At 47.6% G+C, this 22458-nt stretch overlaps 1 protein-coding gene across 8 annotated transcripts in view; it reads left to right on the top strand.

Annotated features, from left to right (window-relative positions):
• ST3GAL6 (ST3 beta-galactoside alpha-2,3-sialyltransferase 6) overlaps positions 1-22458 on the top strand; it is a 242363-nt gene that overhangs the window by 156257 nt on the left and 63648 nt on the right. For all 8 annotated transcript variants that reach the window (XR_011026538.1, XR_011026539.1, XM_068270627.1 and 5 more), the window contains one exon: positions 3262-3327. Coding sequence is in view for 6 of the 8 variants with exons in the window: in XM_068270627.1 (XP_068126728.1) it covers positions 3262-3327 (66 nt within the window). In the remaining 2 variants the exon portion in view is untranslated. The remainder of the gene's footprint in view (positions 1-3261; positions 3328-22458) is intronic.

Raw genomic sequence — 22458 nt, 5'->3', positions numbered from 1 at the left:
GAGCTGGTTGTCATTTCAGATGCAGCCTTAGTGGTATGCGCTGGCGCTCTCCTCGCTGTTCAACAAAATGTAAGTTACACATTTGTTTTGCTTAGCTGCTCCCAAGGTTTTAAATTTAGGTTAGGTCACTTGCCCGGAGGTTTGCCTCACCGTGGCGCAAGTGTCTAGTACATTATACTTTGCATGCAAACCATATTGGGAGCTAAAGTTCCTCCTAGTGTAATAAATGTTAGCACTTGTTTTGGATGCAGGGCATGCATTTTTCAGTCTAACAGAGGCGGTGTATGCCTATGCGATTAACCATTAAATTGCAGCATGTGTTTAGGGATGCGCAGCCTTCCCCACACTTTTTCTTAACTCTGCAAGTATATAACTATCAGGTTAGCTGCTCCCAGCCCCTCCTCCTGAGTTTCCTGTTTGCATGATAAGTAGTAGCAGTTTTGCATATGATTTGCATCTGAATTGAATGTGAAGTGTGCAGAAAGCCTATTAGAGGTGCTGCACACGTGAGCTGGTTGTCATTTCAGATGCAGCCTTAGTGGTATGCGCTGGCGCTCTCCTCGCCATCAAAAATAGCAGCCCATGTTACTTCCTTGTCTGGGGTCCCATTTAATCTCAGTCCCTTCGGAGTAGCCCATCTCCCTTCTGTCCGTACGGCCAATAGTAAATGAAAGGAGCTAAAGAGGATTGTTAACAGCAAGGCTGCCAGCTGGATAAATATCCACAAATGTTCTTCTTGCTTCTACAATAAATAGTGAATACCTGGTAAGTTTACTGTAAAAAATGCACTTACCCTTTATATATGACAGCCATTTTTGTGGCAACTCCTACATCCTGCTTTTGCTTATGTAGAAAGTAAGCTGGCATAACCATGAGGTGATTGGAGCAGCGCATGGGTGACCCCAATATTCAGGTGTATGGAGAATACCTATCCTGGTTGTTGCGTCCTTCTTCAGAAGACGACCTATCCTGCTTCTTTGTTCCTCCTTCAGAAGAAGACCTATCCTAGTTGTTGGGTCCTTCTTCAGAAGAAGATCTATCCTGCTTGTTGGTTCCTCCTTCAGAAGAAGACCTATGCTGGTTGTTGGGTCCTTCTTCAGAAGAAGACCTATCCTGGTTGTTGGGTCCTTCTTCAGAAGAAGACCTATCCTGGTTGTTGTGTCCTTTTTTAGAAGACAACCTATCCTGGTTGTTGGATCCTCCTTCTGAAGAAGTCCTATCCTGGTTGTTGGGTCCTTCTTCTGAAGAAGTCCTATCCTGGTTGTTGGGTCCTTCTTCTAAAGAAGTCCTATCCTGGTTGTTGGGTCCTTCTTCTGAAGAAGTCCTATCCTGGTTGTTGGGTCCTTCTTCAGAAGACGATATAGCCTGGTTGTTGTCTCTTTCTTCAGAAGAAGACCTATCCTGGTTGTCTTCTTCTTTGGATGAAGTCCTCTCCTGGTTGTTGGGTCCTTCTTCAGTGGCCACAATTTATCTGAGGACTGTATGTGGGCTCCTTTAACAGTGTCCATAGGGCTCCATTATATCTTATCGGAACCCCCATGGTGGTAGTTTTGCCTTGCGGTGAGGCTGTGATATTGGTACGATACGATGTCTGGAATTCACTTTTACTGTGAAATATGAATCCCATTGGATGGAGCACACACATGCTAGAATGACTCATTTTGTTTGTAGTCAATATGCCCGTCATTTGTTTATTTGGACAGTCTAGCTAAAATGGAACCTGAGGTGAGAGCCATATGGAGGCGGACATATTTGTTTTCTTTTAAACAGTGGCTGTCCTGATGATCCTATGCCTCTAATACTTTTAAGCCCCATCTACACTGAGCTACATCGGAGCGATCCGGCGGCTCGATTAGACGCCGGATCGCCTCTTCCGCATCCCCGCGCGTACCCGCCGCGTCACCGCTCACCCGCGCGTACCCGCCGCGTCACCGCCCGCGCGTGCGTCGCATTCGATCCGCCCTCGTCTCTTCCCGGCGCCGCTTATCTTCCGCTCGATTCCCTGCCATTGTCCCCTCGTGGGGAACGAGCAGGGAATCGGCGGTGGCAAGATCCGACCTGTCGGATCTTATCAATCAAGCCGCTGATTGATAAACCACATCGGAGCCTCATCTACGTGTGTAGATGAGGCTTTAGCCATAGACCCTGAACTAGCATGCAGATCAGCAGTTTCTGACTGTAAATCTGACAAGAATAGCTGTATGCTTGTTTCATGTGTGTGATTCAGACACTACTGACCAGAAAGACCCACAGGACTGCCAGGTAACTGGTATTGTTTACAAAGAAATAAATGTTTCTCCTTTCGGGTTACTTTTAAACTTACACGGCAGTGTATTAAAGGACGACTGGAGCGAGAAGAATATGGAGGCTGTCATATTTATTTCCTTTTAAACAATACCAGTTGCCTGGCAGCCCTGCTGATCTATTTGGCTGTAGTAGTGGCTGAATCGCACCAGAAACAAGCATGCAGCTAATCTTGTCAGATCTGACAAAGTCCGGAGCCCCTGATCTGCTGTGTGCTTTTTCAGGGCCTATGGCTAAAAGTACTAGGCAGGGTTCACAGTGTGATGTTAAGATTGGGCGTTATAAAGTCTTAGAACGCTGCTTGCCGCACTGTAATGATAAGTCTATGCAATGTTCAAAGTGCGACGTTAGCTCTGTGTTTTAAATGTTGCGTTCTAGTAACCCACAGCTGCATTTTCTCTAAACGCACAGGTTAACAGATACAGGGAAGCATACTTTTCATTGCCTGTATGCTTCACTGTACCAACTGCATGCAACGTTAACATAGCGTTAATGTGCAGTACAACTCAACGCACAACTCAACATCCCGCTGGAAACTTAGCCTAAGAGGCAGAGGATTAGTAGGACTGCTAGGCAAGTAGTTTCGCTTACAAGGAAATAAATATGGCAGCCTCCCTATCCCTTACTTCAGTTTTCTTTAAATCCTGGGCCTGACGACTGTAGGTTTTTTTGTGAAGGTAAGTATATAAACCTAATGGTTAGACTAAGCCTTTATAGTACTTACAGTATTACAAATCATGAAGGGGGGTAGGAGAAGCTATACCTCCTTGCTACAGGTGAGTTGCAGTAGATAAAATCTAACCATGTTGATAACAGTAACATTTTCTTTGTCGTCTCAGTGACTAACCGTAATCTTTCCACAGCGGTCCACCCCAGAAACCTCTGTTCTCATAAGTTTCATGTCCTGGGAATTTTATACAAACCATTGCTTCTGTAATTATTTGATCTTTCTTTCAGATTCCCGACAGATTCAAACAAAGAGTTCAAGTCGTGTTACAATGAAAAATTTCGACTCATTTTGAAGTAAGTGATCATGGCGGCATGGAAAGAACTTTACGTGGATTTGTGTGAATTGCAGAATTTTATCACAAATATATATGTTGCATGCGTTTCCATTCAGGCACTGAGATGGTTTATAGAAATCAAGGCAAGTTTTGTTTTATTAACAGCAAAGGACCAGAATCGAATTGCCATTTTTCTACTGATACAGGTAGAGTGACCTTAGTGGGATTGGGAGTATGAACACCAGCCCACCACTAAGTTGAGGGAGACCACACATAGAACTTAAGGAAAAACTGGGACATTTTTTAAGCCAAAAATGTAGATACTTACCTCAGTAGAGGGAAGACTCCGGATCCCATAGAGGTTTGCCCAATCCCTCTGTTCCAGCACTTGGACCCCCAACGTTCCATGGAACTGTCCCGTACTGCGCATGCTCAGACAGCTCGCGAATGCTCGGAGTCACTGCACGAGCTTGGCGGAAAATACTCCGTACTAGGTCAAGGCCGTGGAGTGGGTAGTAAAATCATCCGACTCCTCAATTTATAAAACCTCCAAGTTCAGTTACCCCAAATTGCTCCTAATTTTATTCCTGGACTCCTACTCCTTAGTCTAATGCTATACTTACCAGGCTGTGGCGTTGGTACAAAAATCATCCGACTCCTCAGTTAATTTAGACCTCCGACTCTAGGTACCCAAAATTTCTCAGACTCCTCGGCTTCAACTCCACACTGATGCTAGTGCTTATGCGCAAGCAGTATGCACAGTGCAGGTGAGCTCCGTCGACAAGCCCTAGTGCAAAAAAAACCCCAAAAAAACTACCTATCAAAAAAAAAAATAATAATAATAAACTAGGGCCTGAGCCCACTGCTGCGTTTATAAAAAACGCCTGCATTTTCAAGCATTTTTGAAATGTTTTTAACCACTTGAGGACCACAGTCTTTTCGCCCCTTAAAGAGAACCTGTACTGAGTAAAAATATAAAAATTAACACATGAGGTAACTTCTAATGAACATTACATAGTTACCTTGCCATCAGTTCCTCTCAGAAGCTCACCATTTTCTTCTGACAATAATCCCTTCCAGTTCTGACAATATTTTGTCAGATCTGAAATATATCAGTTGCTGTCAGTAAAATATCAGTTGCTGTCAGTTATAGCTGAGGGGAAAACTGATGTACCAGGTAATGTCCATGTTTCCCTATGGCTCAAGTGGGCAATGTTACAGTTTAACTGTGTGCTGACCATAAAGCTGTTATGGGTAATGGCCATTTTCAAAATGGAGGACGGAAAATTCCCTTGATCACAGTGAACAAACAGGACGCGAGAAAGGAGAAAGACACTGAGGAGTAGACTACATGGAAGGTAAGTATGACTTGTGTATGCTTATTTTGACTTTTCATTTTCAATTCAGGTTTTCTTTAAGGACCAGAGCCTTTTTTTCCATTCAGACCACTGCAGATTTCACGGTTTATTGCTCGGTCATACAACCTACCACCTAAATGAATTTTACCTCCTTTTCTTGTCACTAATACAGCTTTCTTTTGGTGCTATTTGATTGCTGCTGCGAGTTTTACTTTTTATTATATTCATCAAAAAAGACATGAATTTTGTCAAAAAAATGACTTTTTTAACTTTCTGTGCTCACATTTTTCAAATAAAGTAAAATTTCCTATACATTTCAGCGTGAAAGTTATTCTGCTACATGTCTTTGATAAAAAAAAAAAACATTCAGTGTATATTTATTGGATTGGGTAAAAGTTATAGCGTTTACAAACTATGGTGCCAAAAGTGAATTTTCCCATTTTGAAGCATCTCTGACTTTCTGACCACCTGTCATGTTTCATGAGGTGCTAAAATTCCAGGATAGTATAAATACCCCTCAAATGACCCCATTTTGGAAAGAAGACATCCCAAAGTATTCAGTGAGAGGTATGGTGAGTTCATAGAAGATTTTATTTTTTGTCACAAGTTAGCGGAAAATGACACTTTGTGACAAAAAAAAAAAGTTTCCATTTCTTCTAACTTGCGACAAAAAGAAAATTAAATCTGCCACGGACTCACTATGCTATCACTACTTTCCAAAATGGGGTCATTTGTGGGGTGTGTTCACGGTCCTGGCATTTTGGGGGGTGCCTAATTGTAAGCACCCCTGTAAAGCCTAAAGATGCTCATTGGACTTTGGGCCCCTTAGCGCAGTTAGGCTGCAAAAAAGTGCCACACATGTGGTATTGCCGTATTCAGGAGAAGTAGTATAATGTGTTTTAGGGTGTATTTTTACACATGCCCATGCTGGGTGGGAGAAATATCTCCGTAAATGACAATTTTTTTTTTTTTTTACACACAATTGTCCATTTACAGAGAGATTTCTCCCACCCAGCATGGGTATGTATAAAAATACACCCCAAAACACATTATACTACTTCTTCTGAGTACGGCGATACCACACGTGTGACACTTTTTTGCAACCTAGGTGCGCTAAGGGGCCTAACATCCTATTCACAGGTCATTTTGAGGCATTTGGATTCTAGACTACTCCTCACGGTTTAGGGCCCCTAAAATGCCAGGGCAGTATAGGAACCCTACAAGTGACCCCATTTTAGAAAGAAGACACCCCAAGGTATTCTGTTAGGAGTATGGTGAGTTCATAGAAGATTTTTTTTTTTTTCACAAGTTAGCGGAAAATGACACTTTGTGAAAAAAAAAACAATACAAATCAATTTCCGCTAACTTGTGACAAAAAATAAAATCTTCTATGAACTCCTCATACACCTAACAGAATACCTTGGGGTGTCTTTTTTCTAAAATGGGGACACTTGTGGGGTTCCTATACTGCCCTGGCATTTTATGGGCCCAAAACCGTGAGTAGTCGGGAAACCAAATTTTTCAAAATGACTGTTCAGGGGTATAAGCATCTGCAAATTTTGATGACAAGTGGTCTATGAGGGGGCAAATTTTGTGGAACCGGTCATAAGCAGGGTGGCCTCTTAGATGGCAGGTTGTATTGGGCCTGATCTGATGGATAGGAGTGCTAGGGGGTGACAGGAGGTGATTGATGGGTGTCTCAGGGGGTGGTTAGAGGGGAAAATAGATACAATCAATGCACTGGGGAGGTGATCGGAAGGGGGTCTGAGGGTTTGGCCGAGTGATCAAGAGCCCACACGGGGCAAATTAGGGCCTGATCTGATGGGTAGGTGTTCTAGGGGGTGACAGGTGGTGGCAGGAGGTGATTAATGGGTGTCTCAAGGTGTGATTAGAGGGGGGAAATAGATGCAAGCAATGCACTGGCGAGGTGATCAGGGCTGGGGTCTAAGGGCGTTCTGAGGGTGTGGGCGGGTGATTGGGTGCCCTAGGGGCAGATTAGGGTCTAATCTGATGGGTATCAGTGACAGGGGCTGATTGATGGGTGATCAGTGGGTGATTAGATGGCAGAACAGATGTAAACAATGCACTTTGGAGGGGATCTGAGGGTAGGTCTGGGGCGATCTATTGGTGTGGGTGGGTGATCAGATTGCCCGCAAGGGGCAGGTTAGGGGCTGATTGGTGGGTGGCAGTGACAGGGGGTGATTGATGGGTGGCAGTGACAGGGGGTGATTGATGGGTGATTGATAGGTGATTGACAGGTGATCAGTGGGTTATTACAGGGAAGAACAGATGTAAATATTGCACTGGCGAATTGATAAGGGGGGGTCTGAGGGCAATCTGAGCGTGTGGGGCGAATGATTGGGTGCCCGCAAGGGGCAGATTATGGTCTATTCTGATGGGTAACAGTGACAGGTGGTGATAGGGGGTGATTGATGGGTAATTAGTGGGTGTTTAGAGGAGAGAACAGATGTAAACACTGCACTTGGGAGGTGATCTGATGTCGGATCTGCGGGCGATCTATTGGTGTGGGTGGATGATCAGATTGCCCGCAAGGGGCAGGTTAGGGGCTGATTGATGGGTGGCAGTGACAGGGGGTAAATGATGGGTGATTGACAGGTGATTGGCAGGTGATCAGGGGGGATAGATGCATACAGTACACGGGGGGGGGGTCTGGGGAGAATCTGAGGGGTGGAGGGGTGATCAGGAGGGAGCAGGGGGCAGTTTAGGGTTACAAAAAAACATAGCTTTGACAGAAAGTGACAGAGAGTGATTGATGGGTAATTAGGGGGGTGATTGGGTGCAAACAGGGGTTTGGGGGGTGGGCAGGGGAGGGGGGTCTGAGGGGTGCTGTGGGCGATCAGAGGGAAGGGGGGGCAGGATCAGTGTGCTTGGTGCAGACTAGGGTGGCTGCAGCCTGCCCTGGTGGTCCCTCGGACACTGGGACCACCAGGGCAGGAGGCAGCCAGTATAATAGGCTTTGTATACATTACAAAGCCTATTATACGATGTACATGCGGTGATCCGGGTGCTAGTAACGGCCGGCGGGTTACAGCGTGAGGGGGCGGAGCCAGTCGCCAGCGGCTGATCGCGTCACGAATGATGCGATCGCCGCATAACCACGCCCGCAGCCGCCCCCCGCAGATGGGCGTATTGCGGTCGTTTAGGCCCGGACTTTGCTGCCTCCCATCGGCTGGGGGCGATCCTTAAGTGGTTAATGTGTTTTAACACATTCAAAGGCATTCAAAAAACACTTGAAAAAAATGCATACGTTTTTATAAACGCAGCAGTGGGCTCAAACCTTTAATGTCTCCCGCATCCCTGTTGGAGAGATTGTCCATCTTTTCCCCTTCCTGTGACAGCCTGTACTATGATAGAAAGTGAGGGGTAATCTAAAGCAAATGTTGTGGGATGAACCCTTGTCCACTGCTGGGCCCCCATTCAAATGTCCTGCCGTTTTGGGGTCTCCTCGGAAGGCTACAGACGTACTCTGGTCTCCAAGTACTTCTAAAAACAAACCACTTCAGACTGAGCGCACGTGGAATGGGGGCCCTGGCAGTGGAATGAGGACACACAGAAATGACCAGAAGAAGGCTCTAAGGCATCCAGAACCTTCCCTCTTAGGTAAGTATAATCCTTTCTTCCCCTCCTGGTGGTTATAGGTATTCTTTAAGTTGAATGTCTCGATAGACCTTCCTCAAGACTTACTACCAATTGATGCTGGGTCAGGAAAATTAAGAACGCAAATCAAGCAGTAGGACAGGCATTTACATAGTCCGGCCTGGGGGCCAAATGTGGCCCACTAAGCCTTTTCTGGTGTCCCCCAATGCTCTCTACAGTTGCTGAGGTGCTGTATGCAGAGGTATCCTTGTGTTGCCACCCTACCTCCCCCTTTGCTCACCTGTAGGTACTAACAGCCACTGATTAGTAGCCACCACTGTGCCAGCAGCAGTAACAGCCACCAGGGTCGGACTGGGACACTAAGGGCCCACCAAGGAAGTTATAGCCTGGGCCCCCTCTCCTCCTCCCCTCCCCATTTTGAGCTCACATACACATGTACTCTAGAAATTTTGCATGACTTTATGGTAGGAAATAGATTGTGAGCACTTCTGAGAACAGTCTCCAATAGCGATATGTCCACAGTGGGTGTCACCACGTGGTCATGATGAGTCATGGGCAGACTTAAAAGAAAACCAAAACAAAACACAAAATAAGCAGCGGTGTTATTCACAGAGATTAGGTCTGACCAGATACATTTTAGATAAAATAATCAAGTAGTTACATGCCTCATGATAATTCATCAAGTAGTCAAATGGCAGCAGATTTTCCAACAAAATGCAATCAGGTTGGCAGTAGATACCCCCACAAAATGCAATCAGGTTGGCGGCAGATACCCCCACAAAATGCAATCTGGTTGGCGGCAGATACCCCCACAAAATGCAATCTGGTTGGCGGCAGATACCCCCACAAAATGCAGTCTGGTTGGTGGCAGATACCCCCACAAAATGCAATCTGGCTGACGGCAGATACCACCACAAAATGCAATCTGGCTGGCGGCAGATAACCCCACAGAGACAGGTCCCAGTTAGTGGGGGGCCCCCAGAGCTGAAGAGGGGGCACAGCGCAGGAAGGGGGGGAAATTGTGCACAGAGCGGCGGGGAGGGGTGGAAGCCTTCCCCCCCCCTCCCTCACCTAGGGGCCCCCCCTTCCGCGTTACCCCCCCCCCCCCCTCCAACATTGCAGCCAGCCAGCGGCAGCAGCGAGGAATCACTTACAGGCATGCTCAGAGGAGAGATAGAGCTGTGTGCTGCTGGGCTGGTCTCCGTCTCCTGCACACTGACCAATCGCGCTCTCACAGTACTTCCTGTGAGAGCGTGATTGGCCAGTGCAGGAGACAGAGACTAGACCAGCGGCACGCAGCGCTATCGCTCCTCTGAGCATGCCGGTTCCTCGTTGCTGCCGCTGGCTGGCTGCAATTTTAGAGGGAGGGGGGAGCGCGGAAGGGGGGCCCCTAGGTGAGGGAGGGGGGAGGCTAATCAGTAATGGCCACTGATTAGCAGCAGCCACTGTGCCAGCAGCAGTAACAGCCACTGATTAGCAGCTGCCATTATGCCAGCAGCAGTAACAGCCACTGATTAGCAGCCACCACTGTGTCAGCAGCAGTAACAGCCACTGATTAGCAAATGCCACTATGCCAGCAGCAGTAACAGCAAATGATTAGCAGCCACCACTGTGCCAGCAGCAGTAACAGCCACTGATTAGCAGCCACCACTGTGCCAGCAGCAGTAACAGCCACTGATTAGCATCCACCACTGTGCCAGCAGCAGTAACAGCCACTGATTAGCAGCCACCACTATGCCAGCAGCAGTAACAGCTACTGATTAGCAGCCACCACTGTGCCAGCAGCAGTAACAGCCACTGATTAGCAGCCGCTACTGTGCCAGCAGCAGTAACAGCCACTGATTAGCAGCTGCCACTGGGCCAAGCAGCAGTAACAACCACTGATTAGCAGCCACCACTGTGCCAGCAGCAGTAACAGCCACTGATTAGCAGCCACCACTGTGCCAGCAGCAGTAACGACCACTGATTAGCAGCTGCCACTGTGCCAGCAGCAGTAACAGCCACTGATTAGCAGCCACCACTGTGCCAGCAGCAGTAACAGCCACTGATTAGCAGCCGCCACTGTGCCAGCATCAGTAACAGCCACTGATTAGCAGCTGCCACTGGGCCAAGCAGCAGTAACAACCACTGATTAGCAGCCGCCACTGTGCCAGCAGCAGTAACAGCCACTGATTAGCAGCCGCCACTGTGCCAGCAGCAGTAACAGCCACTGATTAGCAGCCATCACTGTGCCAGCAGCAGTAACAGCCACTGATTAGCATCCACCACTGTGTCAGCAGCAGTAACAGCCACTGATTAGCAGCCACCACTATGCCAGCAGCAGTAACAGCCACTGATTAGCATCCACCACTGTGCCAGCAGCAGTAACAACCACTGATTAGCAGCCACCACTGTGCCAGCAGCAGTAACAGCCACTGATTAGCAGCCACCACTGTGCCAGCAGCAGTAACAGCCACTGATTAGCATCCACCACTGTGTCAGCAGCAGTAACAGCTACTGATTAGCAGCTGATCCTATGCCAGCAGCAGTAACAGTCACTGATTAGCACCTGCCAGTGTGCCATTAGCAATAACAGCCACGGATTAGCGCCTGCCACTATGCCAGCAGCAGTAACAGCTACTGATTAGCAGCCGCCACTGTGCCAGCAGCAGTAACAGGCACTGATTAGCAGCTGCTCCTATGCCAGCAGCAGTAACATCCACTGATTAGCAGCTGCTACTGTACCAGCAGCAGTAACAGTCACTAATTAGCAGCTGCCAGTGTGCCATTAGCAATAACAGCCACGGATTAGCGCCTGCCACTATGCCAGCAGCAGTAACAGCCACTGATTAGCGCCCGCCACTGTGCCAGCAGCAGTAACAGTCACTGATTAGCAGCTGCCACTTTGCCAGCATCATTAACCCCCATAGACTAGCAGCTGGCACTGTGGTAACTGCTCATTGTACATGGGTTATTTCCCATGGAAATATTTTATTTGGCAATATGTCACAGGCATAGCGTACCTAACAGATATCAGCAAAAATTGTGTTTTAATTTTGTTAGTTCAGCCCCTTAGCACTCTCAGGAACAGGGATATGGCCCTTAGCCTAAAAAGTTTGGACACTCCTGCAGCAGAGGAGAGAGGGGGAGATAGGATATTCATCAGCATTTCTGGACTTGATGAAAACTATTTCTAAAGTGGAAATACATATACATTTTCGGCCTGACCACATGGAAAGCGATAAAGAGCAGTTTCTAAGACAGAAGGTTCGCTTTTAAACATGGCTAAACTCTATGCCAGGGGTAGGGAACCTATGGCTCGGGAGCCAGATGTGGCTCTTTTGATGGCTACATCTGGCTCACATACAAATCAGTAGGGGTTTTATTCACTAAGCTACACTGCTCAAGCAGCACAGCTTAGTGTGGCAGCACAAGTAACATTTTCAAAGTAGGCACGGTACTGCTGTAGCATGCGCTACCCCAAAACTAACGGCTGCTCCAATTGTCCCACTCTAGGCCCTGCCAGGTCCACTGACTTTGTAGGATGAGATCCCCGCACTTTGAGTGGCCCTGTAGGCTTACTGTCACTTCACGGGCAGCCTATTGTGTCCAAGTGTGGGGATCCCTTCCTAGAAAGTGAATCAACCCCCAAGTCAGCTAGCCAATTGTACAAGCTGTTAGTCTGTATTTCTCCTGTCTGGCTCTCAGGGAAATTGCTAATGTTGCTGAAAACCAAGAGAAGCTGAAGACGTATCTGACACTTCTGCTGCCCGGCGGATCGACTGTATACACATTCCCTTGCAACAGGGGCATGAGCCCTACTGTCCCAGTTTGAAACATATTGTATGGCTCTCACGGAATTACATTTTAAAATACGTGGTGGTTATTGCTCTCTCAGACAAAAAGGTTCCTGACCCCTGCTCTATGCCATCACTGACCTCCAGTAGCAGCACAGGCACATGACCAGAATGTGTTTTCTGCACCCTCATGCCATTAACCTTGTCTCTCCTCTACCACCATCCATCACTTCAGGTGTCACACTTCAGCCTGTGTTTGCAGATTCCTATCTGATTCCCCAGAACACGCTTACAGTTTCCTCTTGCTGAAATGAACAATACTCACTTCTGTTATTTTGCATGTTTGACGAAAAGTAAGCAGAAATTTCAGGATCAGCGTTTCAGAATCGTGCTGGAGGGAAAGGTGTGTTGAATGATTAACAGGAGTTCCCAGGAAACGATGTCCAGCGCTTCTAATGTAATCATTTGTTGCCAATTCTTAGTAAATTGCTTCAGGACAATAAACAGCATTCTTTCTCTGCTAATCAGCTGCTCCACGTGGAGGGACGCTGCTTTCTAAAGCCAGAGTTAGAAAGATCGCTGTACTGTACAATATGGATTCAAAGGAATATATGGAAGGAGCTGGCACCTGCTTCATTTGGCGTATGCTACTTGCATTCCTGTTATGCCAATCCTCTGTCTTCAATGACAAAAGGAAGAGGCACCGAGAGCCCAATATAGTGTAGTATGTACTGGATAAGGGTGGACAATGAAAGTAAGTAAAAAAAAAAATACTCACAAACCAGAGTTACCCTTTAGGCAATCACTGTAAATGCAGGCAGAGAGATTTAAGACCTGGATTAAGAAGTCGCTCTCTGTAGATCAGAAAGAAAGGTGCCAACAGGATAAAATATGCTAAAAATTTAAAATTGCTGTGGAGGCAGTAGTGGACTTAACTCCCTGAAGCAGACATGAAAACAGATTTATTAACATACTCCAAAAAAAGATGTTGGAACGCGTTTCACGGGTATTTTCCTGCTTCACCAGGCAGTAAGCAATGGAGTATTTAACAGTCAGGTGTCATAACAACACCCAGCGCCTCACATCTTTTTGTTGGAGTATGTTAATAAATCTCTGTTTTCAATGCTTTATAAATCTCTGATGCAGGATGAGGATATAGAACAGCTCTACCTCTTGTCTGGTGCTGCTGGCTGCCTGCTTGTCTATCATGTGACATTTACACACCGCTGATGTCATGGCAGCCATCCAACTGGTATTTTCTTATAACGAAATCAAAATGGCTGCCTCCATTTCCCAGGCAAGCAGCGACCGGCAACAGATAATCAGTCAGGAGGGCAGTCAGACAAGCGGTGGGTAGCAACAGATGATCAGGCAGTAGGATAGTCAGGTGAGCTGTGGTCAGCAACAGATGATTAGATTGAATAATAATCAGGTGAGCAATGGTCAGCAACAGATGATCGGGCAGTAGGGTAGTCCACACTGTTGTGTGTGGAAATCCTAAGGAGGAAATAAAAGTGACCCTGTAATGAATACACAGCCTTACTACCTCAACAGTTCCACTCTCTATAACAAAACAGAGCCCATAGGACTGCTGTAATATCCAGACTAATGACTTCCTCACCTCCTCTCCATGTGGTTGCCGCCTGGTTGTAGCGTTTGTGCAGTGGCCAGATGATGTGAGCGGGAGCTTGGAGGGGGGTATGACTGGCATGGGAACGGTTTGGTGTGAGTAGTGGCTTGGGCAGGACTATTTAGCCAATCACCAGGATTTACTGGGATTTGAAACAGCAGACTATGCTGATGAGGTGACAAGCCTGTAAGTAAGCTAAGCCTGTGACATTGAAAGCTCATTTATTTATGGGGCTTCCTCCAGCGACATGCAGTGATTTTGCTACCTGTGTCTGCGCAGTATCTTCCATTCTGCTACTGTGAAGACTGTGATCCAGCCGGGTTGCGGGCCACTGCGCATGCACGATCTTGGCTGTGTGCTTCCATTGACAGGAGCATTCTGTGCAAGCACAGTTACAACTCTTAGCGAACTGCGCATGCTCAATCCTCTTTGCTTTACGGGGGTCGTCAGTGGCGCAGCGGAGCGCAAATGGACGACAGGGGGATCAAGGAAGCCCCAGGTAATTTTAAAGGACACATCCACGCACGCTAAAAATAAAAAATCCACTTACTTGTGGCTTCCTCCAGCCCCTGCCAGCCGTCCTGTACCCTCGCTGCAGCTCACTGCCGGTTTTCCGGGGTCCCCTCGTTCACAAGATGCCCACTGTGCATGTGCAAGCGGCTCAGAGTCACACTGACATCATCAGGACTGTACTGCGCAGGACCATGTGAGCCGCATGCTGGAGCGCAGGAGAAGCCGACCTGGCGAGGTTAGCGTCTCGACCGGGAGCCACCGGAGCAGCGGTGCAGGGCACAGGACGGGTGCAGGAGGCTGGGGGAAGCCGGAGGTAAGTGAATTTTTTATTTTTATGGTGCTTGGACCTTCCCTATAAATCCTTTTTGCTTTCAATGTCTCAGGTACAGTTCTTGGAAAAATACTGCGACGGATTACTTAAAATTCCTTTCGACTTGAGCACGTTCCTGTAGCACAAAATCTCTTCATTGTCTTAATAACAGGACACTGCGTGATTTGCCTTGACAAAGGGGTGCAGCTTATTGACCACAAAACAATAGCTAGATTAGTCCACGGTGGACAAATTGCTTGAATTGCGGCCCAGTGTGTTGGCCATTCTTTAAACATGTAATCGATTGAACGGTGCTATCCGATCTTGGCTCCGTTACCCATGCTGCACTGAGAGGTGTGCCAACGCGTCTTTACAATGTTATCGTTCCTCAGTGTTCTTTGTCCGCAGACTTCGCTCTCACCCGTTGGCCACCGCGGGCACGTCCATGCCAGGGTTTCTGTTTGGCAGGCTGGTTTCCCAGCACTGAGGTAGTTGTTTGCCAGTCATAATCTCCCTTTCATTGTGCTTTTGCCTGCAGTATATTATTTTTTCATTAAGCCGTTGCAGGGTGTGCCAGGTGGAGATAAAATGACCACAACTTGGCACAAACCGGTGGTATTGTATTAATATTCCCTCTGTGTTTATGTCTTTGTAGCACAAACAGCATTTGTGTATTGCTGAATGCTGGAGGGCACAGAGCGCTTGGATACAGCAGGCACTTTTGTCTCGTTCTGACTGTTTGCGGAGGTTATGAAAGCATGACCATGGTCCTTTCTATGTACGTATGAGATCAGATGGTCGGTGTGTAGGGTATGGCGTATAATCTGTCATTTTATGTGTGCTGTAGTTTCTGCTTTTGTATGCAGGCTTTGTTTGAGCCTGAAAGTGAGTCTGAAGCGAATAAAAAAAACAAAAACAGATACTTACCTAAGGAGAAGCAAGGCTCTGGTTCTTATAAAGCCTTCTCGTTCCTCTCACGGTATACTGGTTCCAACGCTGGCTCCCTTGTTCAAATCCCTCGCTGCTCGAGTGTTCTTAAAGACAGGCAGCTCCATACTGCGCAGGCGTGAGAATGCGTGCTCGCCAGGGGCGTAGCTATAAATCACGCGCCCCCCTGCGGAAATTTAGATGCCTTTCCCGAGGGGCCCTCTCAGGTGCATTTTGGGGGGCAGGAGTGGTCGGAGCATGAGAGGAAAGCGTGGCCACCTACATCAGTTGGGAGGGGCCACTCCCCCTCCCCCCCCCCCCTTCACCTCCGGCTCTCCCCTCAGCGCTCCCCCTCCAGCATTAAATAGGTGGCAGCAGCAGCGGGCAGGAATACAAGCATACCTCTATACGTTGCACTGCGGAGGTGCCATGCGCTACTTCCTGATAAACCGGAAGTAGCGTTAGAGGCTTAGAGAGCAGAACTTCCGGCGGTGGAATGTATAGAGGTGTGCCTGTGTTCCTGCCCACCGCTGCTGCCACCTATTTAATGCTAAAGGTGGAAGAACCTGAGGTGGGGGGGGGAGTGGCCTCCCTCCCCACCAATCAGTGTTGCCAACCGTCCGTAAATTTATGGGCAGCCCGTAAATTTTGATACAAAATAAGCTACCCGTGAATTCCGTAAGGAATTCAGCAGCGTCCGTAAGGGCGGCCAGTCGGCCACCCGCCCGCCCTGTTGCAGGAGGACAGCAGTGCAGTGGAGGAAGAGCTGTGGGCAGCGGTGGAGAAGGGGGGAAATCTGCCCCCTTCCCTCACCTTAGTGCTCTCCCTCCCTCGCTGTCCCCTCCTGAACTAAGTGCTGAGTAGTGTTGTCCGGATCATGAACGATTCGGATCTTTGATCCGAATCTCTTTTGTGAGTCGAATCATCCGAATCATCAAAATGAGTGATTCGGATTGCAAAGGGGGCGTGGCCAGGAGCGGCGCATCCCCCTCTCAGCGGGTAGCGGGGTCCTGGAAACAAAGCAGAGATGGATCGCTCTGTTGGAGGGGAGCCAGCCTTGCAGGGACAGGTAGATCAGAGAGAGGGGACATCGGTGCCACTGCCAGATATGTCTGTTCGTAGTTGTGCACAGTGAACAAATTGGAAACTTTTGGCTCAGAAGCAAAGCTCAGTAACTTTGTAGACAGCGTGCTGGGCTAGGACAGGGCAGGCACTGTGATTGCAGGGCAATATGATCCTCCTGCACTGCTCTAAACAGCTGCACTTCACTTCTGGGAATGCTTTGGGGAATGCTTTCTTTCACTGTGCGACGTTTGCATTCAAAGTATACAGATGAACATATAGGTGAATATATGTAAAGCATATGATTGCAGCATGTGGGTATTGTGTGCAAACAAACATTTCTGCTCTCTGCTCATCCCTCCTCCCTTCTCTGTCCACTCCCTGCCCGTCTTTGTCCACCATCATCCTGTTATATCTTCGGCCACTGTTGATTCTTCCACCGCAGGAATAGATGTTGCCCAGTAGTGGGGTCTAAGCGTCCAGGGGTCTTCACCGACAAACCCCGAAAGGAAGGCTGGACTTAGCTGCCTAGTGTGCACCAGGTCACTACTGGGATAATCTCAGCTGGTGGTCAAAAGAACAGTGACACCTCAGTGTAGAGTATCCAGTAAGTGTAATCCGGGTCCAGGCAAAGGTCAAGGCAGGCGGCAGACAGGCGTGGAGTTACAGGCGTAAGGTCAAGGCAGGCAGGCGTTGGTCGAGATGCAGGCGTAAGGTCAAGGCAGGCGGCAGACAGGCGTTATCGAGTTGCAGGCAGGATCGAGGCAGGCGGCAGACAGACGTGGTCAAGTATCAGGCAAAGGGTCAAACCAGGGGCAGAAGATCAAGAGTAGTCAGGCAATCCAGGTCACAACGGCAGATCAAACAAGTAGATGGCTGGCCGGAGCTCAAGGGCTAGACAGGCGAACCACACACTAGCTGCCAGAACGAACAGCACCGACTGCTGGGAGAGCAGGCTTTTTATAGGGGCAGGGCTGCGCTTTGGCGCGTAATCTTGAACGCTGCGCATGCGTACGAACGTCCGCCCAAACCCTGCACATCCGTACGCAAGGTCTGACGCCATTCCTTACGAATGTACGCACGCCCCGGGCAGCCGTCGCTAAACCGCGGCCGGCAACGCGCGCGCACACAGAGACCAGAGGACGCCAGTGCAACGCGGAAGTCGCATGCGGAAGACGCCGAGGACGGAGCAGAGCCACGTGAGTATAACACTCCCCTTCTCTGTGTGTCCACCTCCCTCCCCTTCTCTGTCCACCGCAGGGAAAGTCCTGTCCTGCTAGTCATTTCACCCCCGAATGCTTCCCTAGTAAAATGATCCGAGATTCGGATCAAAGATCCGGATCTTTTCAATGATCCGATTCGAATCATCCGAATCATTGAAAAGATCCGAACTTCCCATCTCTAGTGCAGAGTGGCGTTTGGCAGCGGACGGACTTACCTTCCGTCTCGCTCCAAGCGCCGGAAGTTCTGCTGCTCTGGTCTGGACTAGAACAGAGTAGCGGCAAATCATCCTGCACCGGCGACGAGACGCAGGTGAGTTCCGCTCGCTGCCGCCTGCCAGCCACTCATCACTTAGTTCAGGAGGGGACAGCGAGAGAGGGAGAGCACGAAGGTGAGGGAAGGGGGTGGAGATTGCCCCCCTTCTCCATCGCTGATGCCACAGCTCTCCCTCCACTGCGCTGCTCTCCACCTGCTGGGGGGGGGTCACCTGGCTACCTATTGTGGGAACATATACCTCTGGCTACATAAACTGGGACATATACCTGTGGCTACATATACTGGGCACATATACCTCTGGCTACATATACTGGGCACATATACACCTGGCTACATATACTGGGCACATATAGCTCTGGCTGCATATACTGGGCACATATACCCTGCCTACATATACTGGGGACATATACCTCTGGCTACATATACTGGGCACATATACCCCTGCCTATATATTCTGGGACATATACCTGTGGCTACATATACTGGGCACATATACCCTGCCTACATATACTGGGCACATATACCCTGCCTACATATACTGGGCACATACACCCTGCCTACATATACTGGGCACATATACCTCTGGCTACATATACTGGGCACATATAACCCTGACTACATATACTGGGCACATATACCCTGCCTACATATACTGGGGACAGATACCTCTGGCTACATATACTGGGGACATATACCCCTGCCTACATATACTGGGCACATATACCCCTGGCTACATATACTGGGGACATATACCTCTGGCTACATATACTGGGGACATATACCTCTGGCTACATATACTGGGCACATATATCCCTGGCTACATATACTGAGGACGCTGGCTGTTTGCCATTATGTGCATTTACTGGTGAAAAGCTGTCTCTTATTATGTGCATTTACTGGTGAAAAGCTGTCTCTTATTATGTGTATTTACTGGTGAAAAGCTGCCTTATGTGCATTTACTGGTGAAAAGCTGTCTTATTATGTGCATTTACTGGTGAAAAGCTGTCTCTCATTACGTGCATTTACTGGTGAAAAGCTGTCTCTCATTACGTGCATTTACTGGTGAAAAGCTGTCTCTCATTACGTGCATTTACTGGTGAAAGGCTGTCTCTTATGTGCATTTACTGGTGCAATGCTGTCTCTCATGTGCATTTACTTGCCATGCCCACTGACATCGCCTTGCGCGCCGCAAATTTCCTCGAACATGTTGCCCCCTACCCATTTGACTGCCCCCTCATATGTGCCAGTCTAGAACTGGCCCTGTACCCCTGCCTACATATACTGGGCACATATACCCCTGGCTACCTGTTCTAGGGACATCTATACCCCTGGCCACCTTTTCTAGGGACACCTATAGACCTGGGGCTACCTATTTTTGGGGAACCACTGCTGTCAGATTAAATGTATTTTGGGAACTGCTGCCAGATTATGTGTATGTTGGGGGAATCGCTGCTGCCAGATTACATCTATTTTTTGGGAACCACTGCCATATTATCTGTATTTTGGAAGAACCTCTGCCAGATTACGTGGATTTTTGATGAAATGCTGTAAGATTACATGTATTTTGGGGGAAGGGGGGGAAACACTATGGCAGCTCAAACTTCCCTGGCAGACCTTTTACAGCAATACTAAAATCATGTATATTTGGCCCCACCCATGACCACGCTCACATTCTGTTGCGTGACCACGCTCATTTTTCCGTTGTCAGTAAAAAAATCTTTTGTCAGTAAATTTTTAGGTATTTGTCAGTAAAAAATAACGTGAAAGGTTGGCAACACTGCCGCCGATGTAGGTGGCCATGCTTTCCCCTCATCCTGTGATACAATACAATACAATAACATTTGTAAAGCGCTTTTCTCCCATAGGACTCAAAGCACATTGTGGCTGGGAACGTGAAGAATCACTCGCGTTCCCATCCTGTTGGGTCCTAACGGTGAAACCGGAAGTGGCCCCCGGGCTGGGACAGGAGGATCGGAGGGACACGGCGAGGGCACCGGACAGCTGCAGGGGGCTATTGGAAGCCCCAGGTGAGTAAAACAATTTTTTTGGTTAGGGCCCCCCCCTAACCAAAAAAATTGTTTTACGGCGGGCTTAAGGGTCACTTTATGGGGCCAGAGCCTGCCAGTCTGAAATTAGTTAAAAGGCACCACAGGAGATGGTCATTGATGGCCTGTGTGGAGAAAGCTGTCCCTATGGGCCTGATGTACTAAAGCCCACACTAGCGCTAGGGTGAACTCAGCCAAGTAGGCCATTTGTAGTTGTCTTGGCAGAGAATCTAGTGTGTGTTTGTCTTCAAGAATTAACTTGTAATTAAGTAATTGCTGTGCAAACAAAGTAGAGCCTGGGGAGTTTACTATAGCCAGAGGTTTACTATATCAGAATTTACTATAATGAGATTCTATTGTCATTTTACACCGTGTTTAACCATAGATGAGATTTTTAGTTTCAAAACACTTTAAAGTTCCAGCATGCTGGAACTTTAAGCCATAGCAACAACTCTAAAGGTGCATACACACATCAGACCATAGTCTTTGGAAAATGAAAGATCACAGACCAATCTTACCACCCTTCCATGTAGTATGAAAGCCATACTCTACACAGTCTTTTCTATGGAGCTGAACTCCACATCAGAAAAAAATCTTTGCAAGATGCTGCACACAATGTCAGTTAAATCATGTGTGCATGATGATCTGCAGATCTCATAGACTATCATTGCAATTTGCAGGAATGGATTTTTGGCAGGAACAGATCTTTTGCAGCTACTGATCTTTTGTGTCTGTACAGCATCTGTGTGTGCAGCATCTTGCAAAGATTTTTTTTCTGATGTGGAGTTCAGCTCCATAAAATAGACTGTAGAGTATGACTCTCATACTACATGGAAGGGGGTAAGATTGGTCTGTGATCTTTCATTTTCCAAAGACTATAGTCTGATGTGTGTATGCACCTTAAGAATTGTCCCCCTCTTTACCCCGCCCACCAGAAGCGGCCGCATTGTGTGCCGCGCCATAGTCCCTCCTCTCTTCCCCATAGCTACAATATGCTTTGCTTGGTGGTTGCCAAGGGACGTGTCTGTATGAGTTTGTGCCCAGAACTATCGCCCTAGGGATCGAGTTCTGATCAGGCGACCGTTATAATGTGTGTGTATGTATGTGTGTGCGCACCATAATCTTCAGACGGGGTCACGTTTGTGAAAATCGTGTCCAGTTTGCTGCAATGCACAAACACACATGTTTTCCTATGGACATAATGCATTTTCAGGAACCTTTTGTGTTTCAGGGATGCGATTTTGGTGAGTTTAAAAATGTATTACATGCACCATTTCGCATGCGATTGGTCATTGAAAACCATTAGCTACTGTACTATTATTGGGCAGCACGGTGGCGTAGTGGTTAGCTCTCTCGCCTTGCAGCGCTGGGTCCCTGGTTTGAATCTCAGCCAGGGCACTATCTGCAAAGAGTTTGTATGTTCTCTCCGTGTTTGCGTGGGTTTCCTCCGGGTACTCCGGTTTCCTCCCACATTCCAAAAACATACAGATAAGTTAATTGGCTCCCCCTAAAATTGGCCCTAGACTACAGTACTTACACTACATAATATAGACATGGCAATGGTAGGGATTAGATTGTGAGCTCCTTTGAGGGACAGTTAGTGACAAGACAATATATAAATACACTGTACAGCGCTGCGTAATATGTTGGCGCTATATAAATACTAAATAATAATAATAATAATAATAATTAAACCCCCAGAAGACATAATTTGCGCATTGCTGTGTGATCTCGCATTGCGTGAAATCGCCTCCGTTTCCTCCTGCCTTAGGCTTTTCTAAGTTACTGAACACAAAATCGCAAGCAAAATATGTACACAGGCTTTTCAATGATGCAAATTACAGGATTCTCTAATAACATCCAAACTATTTTAATAGTGTTTATCTAATCCTCTTCTGGCCGAGTTATGCCGACTGCCTGTTATCTGTCAGTGAAATGTGCCTTGTTTCTGTTTATAAACCTCAATGAATAAATCATCATCGCAATGACCGTTTTCATAATTTAATCTGGGTAATAAATGATTTGATATACTGCCTAGGCTTATAAACTTTGCACCAGGCACTGTGAGACTGGTTTTGTGCAGTAGGTAGCGCCCAGCTGGAGATGGGAGATGGTTTCTGTACACTGAAGTATTGACTGTGTGCCAAGAATAACAAGGCAGAGGCCTGGCGATAAGGCGCTGGCGGTATTCAGAGCAGCTGATGAGCAGCAATGTTTTCACTTTGCCCAAACGATCCAACAAATGCAGGAGAATGTCCAAACATGTAAAATATTACTGCTCCTGAGCAGAACTATATTGACCAGTGAAAAAAATGTTAACATTGAAAGTGGAGCTGAACTCTTGCACAGGACAGAAGGAACACATAGAAATGCACCATGTATGTATTTAGAGAGTTTAGCCTGTCTAATTCCCC

This window comes from Hyperolius riggenbachi, chromosome 2 (assembly GCF_040937935.1).
Source record: "Hyperolius riggenbachi isolate aHypRig1 chromosome 2, aHypRig1.pri, whole genome shotgun sequence".
Lineage (NCBI taxonomy): Eukaryota > Metazoa > Chordata > Amphibia > Anura > Hyperoliidae > Hyperolius > Hyperolius riggenbachi.
The sequence above is the reverse complement of the archived record's forward strand: the minus strand, read 5'-3'. Positions and strand labels throughout refer to the sequence as shown.